The sequence below is a fragment of the Tigriopus californicus genome, chromosome 6 (assembly GCF_007210705.1).
Source record: "Tigriopus californicus strain San Diego chromosome 6, Tcal_SD_v2.1, whole genome shotgun sequence".
NCBI lineage: Eukaryota > Metazoa > Arthropoda > Copepoda > Harpacticoida > Harpacticidae > Tigriopus > Tigriopus californicus.
The window spans coordinates 8,365,250-8,370,271 of NC_081445.1; the positions used below are offsets into that span (position 1 = coordinate 8,365,250).

The 5,022-nt window shown below is 39.8% G+C and overlaps 1 protein-coding gene across 1 annotated transcript; it reads right to left on the bottom strand.

Moving 5' to 3' along the window:
- Positions 1 to 240: 240 nt before the first annotated feature.
- LOC131882132 (uncharacterized) lies at positions 241 to 4,487 on the bottom strand. Its single transcript, XM_059229189.1, has 5 exons — positions 3,758 to 4,487; positions 2,716 to 2,889; positions 2,469 to 2,641; positions 2,352 to 2,401; positions 241 to 565 (listed from the first exon to the last, which is right to left on the bottom strand). The coding sequence occupies exons 1-5, from the start codon at positions 4,176 to 4,178 to the stop codon at positions 337 to 339; spliced, it is 1,047 nt and encodes a 348-aa protein (XP_059085172.1). The 5' UTR covers positions 4,179 to 4,487; the 3' UTR covers positions 241 to 336.
- Positions 4,488 to 5,022: the final 535 nt, after the last annotated feature.

Below are 5,022 nucleotides of genomic sequence, written 5' to 3' on the forward strand. Positions count from 1 at the left end.
CTTATCTTCGGTTCATTTTTCGAGTCGAATGAAAAAATGAAGAAGGTACCAGACGAGATTAAAAATGGTAAATAATACCATTCCCTATATTTCACATACTTTCACTACATCCTTTCTTGGATGTGAATAAGTGATATTTAATGCCTTTGAATAAATAGCAGCCAACTTGACATTACAAAGATGTGAATAAATGATATTTAATTCCTTTGAACATATAGATGATACATGCATCATCATGAGCCCTTTTCTACAAATGAATTGCTTCGACAAAACCCTTCCAAGGGTCAATTATAGTTGAGGACTCCACAATGCAAATAAAAGCACGGAATGATCGTTTCAATCGAGGGTTAAAGACAGACGCAGGCAGTCGAGAGTCGTTTTCCTGAATACCACCTCCACGCAATGGAAATAAGTGGGTCCCCGTCCAACGCAGAGATTGGGGTCATATGAGATGTACACGAATCCCAGTCGATGAAGACTCTTAGAGATTTGCCAGTACTCTTTTGCAAAATTCACGGTGTAGTGAAACTCCACACCTACTTGCAAAACGTTGTCCATGGCTCCACTGAAAAAAAAAAGAACAGGAAGGTCAATCATAATGTTACATTGAAATAAATTTGTTTCAAATTGTTGCAAAAAATCATAGTCAGGGATTGTTTGGCAAAAAAGAAATAGAATTGGAAAATAATTGCAGCATTCTATACCAAGTTTAAGAACACTTTGGGCCCAAGAACTTGTGAATGTTCGATCCTAAAAATATCTTAAATGCATATCAAGCTGTTACTTTGCAATGCGCAACCACCAAGTTTTAAAGTCTCACCTTCCATCCCAAAAGATCCCAAATATTGCTGAATAATGAAAAAAACGCAAGCAAACACTTTGGTAGCAGGGGACTGGAACTTGATCCTCCAGAAAACAAAGCATCACCCCTAACCACCAAAAGGCACAAAACATCAAAAATTAAGACTGGAAGAAATGGAGGGTTCGGTGTGCTGAACTGTACATTGCATGAATTCAATTTCCAACAAGTAGTTACCATCATTAGTTACCATAACGCCCTTTTCATTGAAATGCCAACAGAGATTCGCAAGAAAACTTTTTAAAGGGAAAAACTTAACTTTTTTTAAAAAGTGAAATTTTTAAGTACAATTTGGAACAATTCCATTGAGGGTTGGTTGTTCCGAATGACAAATTATCCTGCAAGTCTGCAATATTCCAACTCCAAAGATTTTGGTGCCCTCAAATCCAAAACTAAGGCCCAAACCCTCGCAGGCACTGTCCCAGTAACTTAATGATAGAGACAGCGCAAGGTAAAGTGGATGATGGGTTCTAAACTACAAGAATCTTAGGTACAAGTGCAATTACATGGCAAAGAAGCAGACAATGGCAAGTGCAATGGTGGAGACTAATGTGAAAGTTCTTTGGCACCAAGGAGACAACCAAAACTCAAATCCATTCACAAGGGACCTTCAAAAAGGAAGAGGGAATGCCAAGAACGTCTTATGGTTTCTTCTTGGACAAACAATGGAAACTCAGAAGCGCTCAAACATCAAGAGCAACGATCCAATGAAACAGCTAAGACCATAGCATCAAAGCAATAGACGAAGAAAATCGTGAGGCTGATCAAAAATATGCCCAAGCCAAGAAATGGATGAATATGGCAGTCAACCAGGCTGTAAGATGAGGGTCCTGCGTATGATTTCGAAAAAAGGTCGAGAGTTGTAACAATTTACATAAAGAGCTCTAGACTAAAAGTGGAAAATTTGGGATCAATCCACTACAGCTGTGCATCGGATCCGACAGGGTCTCCGAATCCGATCCGAAGTAATTTTTTGTAATCCGAATCCGAGAATTTTCTTTCTAATCCGACCGAATCCGAATCCGGGACGTTCTTTGACTTCCCTCACATTTTGAGAGTTGTGAAAGAAACCATTCTCAAAACAAATTTGCTCTCATTTAGTTTATCTTGCAATTTTGGACTTGGATCGGATCCGAACCCCATCCGACTTTCCATTCCCCAAACTGAATCCGAGTTCGAATCCGAATCCGAAAAGTCAGATCCGATGCACAGCTCCAGTCCAAACATTTCAATTGTCATTAAGAAGTTTAATTTGAACCTAGTTTCTCTTTGCCGAATTGTCAAAAGGAATTTGAAATATCTACAGCAATACGAAACGAATGCTGCGCAATCAACTCAAGTGGTAACATCAAACTCTGAAAATCACAAAATGCAACATCGACTCAAAAAAGGTTAGGCCTAATACATAAATATGTCGCACTACACATAGTTTTTTAATGTGATGTTGCTTTTTCCAAACAGGAATGAACCTGTATTATGATGGGAAGTTTACCTTTTGATCCATTCCATTAATCCCTTGCGCTCTCCTCCTTCGATATCAACCTATACGTATGTATTTCAAATGTTCTTTTAAAAGCAAGCGAATGAGAAAAACAACAAAATACCATACCTTCAGGTACTTGATCATCTTTGCGCTATGGTTATTCTTGGACAAAAGTTGACCAAACGTCACAGAACCTTTGGAACCATCATGAATGCTAGCTTTTTCAAGTGTTATTCTCGGGTTTTTGTTTTGGAGCATGGTTTCCGTCCAATCTTGATCATAAGCATAGACGTGACAACCTGATACAGAAAATCAGAAAACAGACCATCTACTTGATTCAACAAATGTTACTTGGAGATCTTTTACACTTTACCAAAGTGGGTCATCTCGTTTTCGAAGCTCAGATCATCTGAAACTCCAAACGAATAAACTATGCATTCATCCTCATCTTGATCGAGGCCATTGGCATGATTCCTTTTGGGTACGAAGTCATCCAGACAAACATACTTGTGGCCGTCGTAACAATGGCCCAGCCACTTTCCCCTACCTGTAACGAGATGAGATCATCTCCTGTAGGAGTATGTTAAGACTGGAAGTTGTATGGAAATTAAAACAGTTGTTATTAATGCCAATAGACAGGTAGATGTTAGTGACTAAGAGAAAATGTCATGTACTTTTTGCGGGCTATTAGAGCTATTAGAGCTATTAGCTATTTAGAGAGCACCAGACCCTTAACGAGCTAAATGGCGCAGTGTCCAATTATTGAGGGATCAAGTTTTGATCCAATGTTTGACCTCAATTTGTGACTAACTAGTAGTGCTGGGGGCGAGTCCGGCAAAAGACTTGAGTCCAGCAGAGGACTCGAGTCCTTTCCAAAAGACACGAGTCCGGCCAATTTCTCCAAGATCGAGTAAAGGGCTTGAGTGCACTCGAACTCAAGCCCGGACTTGCCCCAGCACTACTAACTAGGCTAAGTATGATCTCAAAACTGGAAAAGATCTAGCTAGGCCCTAATTGACATGAAATCACGCGATGAATTGGATCCGAATATAAAAAATGGCCTATTTGATATGTAGAACACCACCTAAAGCTGGATATCATTTTTGTGTTTTCAATGACTTGGCAATATCAATTGATGCAATAATTCAATTTAGCAAACGTGTTATGGGAAAGGGTAACTTTTGCTCCAACTGCCAAACCGTTGGGTTAATGGAAAAGGAATCTAAATGAAAAATGTGTTGACGCAAAGAAAAGCATAGTTTTGAACCGGCATTGATGTTGGCAGTTACTATTAACTTACACTTTTTACCACTTAAGTGGTTATTGAACCTATCTCAAGTGACCAAGCAAATAATTTGAGGTGTTTTTGAGGGGTTGAGTTTTTTTTCACCCCTCCTTCGAACATCCCAACTTACCTATACGTTTCATGGTCACGCAAGCACTTTGGATGGGATATTGAAGGATTTGAGCAAAGAACGATTGCACTTTGCCTCGTGATAAACTTTCTATCCCATCGAAATTCATTCGGCGATGGCGCTTTTGATCCTCTTGGCAGAGAGCAGATATATCCAAGTCACCAAGACGATTGGAGTCTGAACTCGCCCATTTTGACTCTGGCAATATCACAATTCGCCCGTCATGCTTTAGACTTGCAATGAACATCGTAGAGAGTGCAAAAAGAGAGATGAGACTGACAAAGAGTAGTTTGGTTTGGTGCATTCGTGGCCGGTGAAACCTGCACGAGTCCATTGAAGATGAAATCAAGATGCTAAAAGGGATGAGAGAGAGAGAGTACCAAAAAATAATTCTGATGCATATCGATTTGAACAATGGCATGAATGGAGGACAGAGTATGTGCCAAAGCAGGTCAGGTCAGCCAAGTAGTATAGATAGATATGTAGATAGAGGAAGTGTCTTGAAACCGTTTCGACACCGTGACCATAAAGTGATTTCACAATGCAAGCTAAAAGTGATTTTAGGTTTAGATTAGGTTCACTTTTAAGAACGAAATAGAGAAATTATCACGTTAGATATTACGGCATCTAACATTGGCAGAAGATGTGAATCAAGGTACAACTGTATTGGGAAAGAAAAGATTGATCTGCTAACAATTGAATCTAAATTATAAACTGGTCTGGAAATCCAGGGCAATGACCTGAAGTCTCGCGGATGACCGAAGCCCTGTGTTTGACTCAAGCCCTGCAAAAAGCTATGTTGTTTGTGCAATCACCTCTTATATAACGGATTATTTCAATCTCAACTCATCAATTTGATGGAGTAAGACCCATTTATGAAGAAAATCATTGCAAATTTCAATGTTCAAGAAGTCCGGCCAAATTTCTCCAAATTTGAGTAAAAGACTTGTGTGCACTCGTCGTTACCAAACATGCCTACAAGTACTATTGCATCTAGTAAGTTCCACGTTTTCCGTGTCTTTTATAGTTCTGATGTTCCACTAAATCAGAAAAAGTTTCCTATAACCACTCCGGCCATTTCTTGTCCGGGGAGGGGAGGGGTGCGTAACAGCGTTCCCGTCACAGTTTAGTCACCCTGTAAGGTTCTTTGACCTGGACGGAACTGCCAACGGTTTGAAACTCATGGTGAGTGAATGAGTAAATGAATGAATGCTACGGGCAAAGTGTTGAACCAATGGAATATGGACGGCGATGCTAGGAGGGAG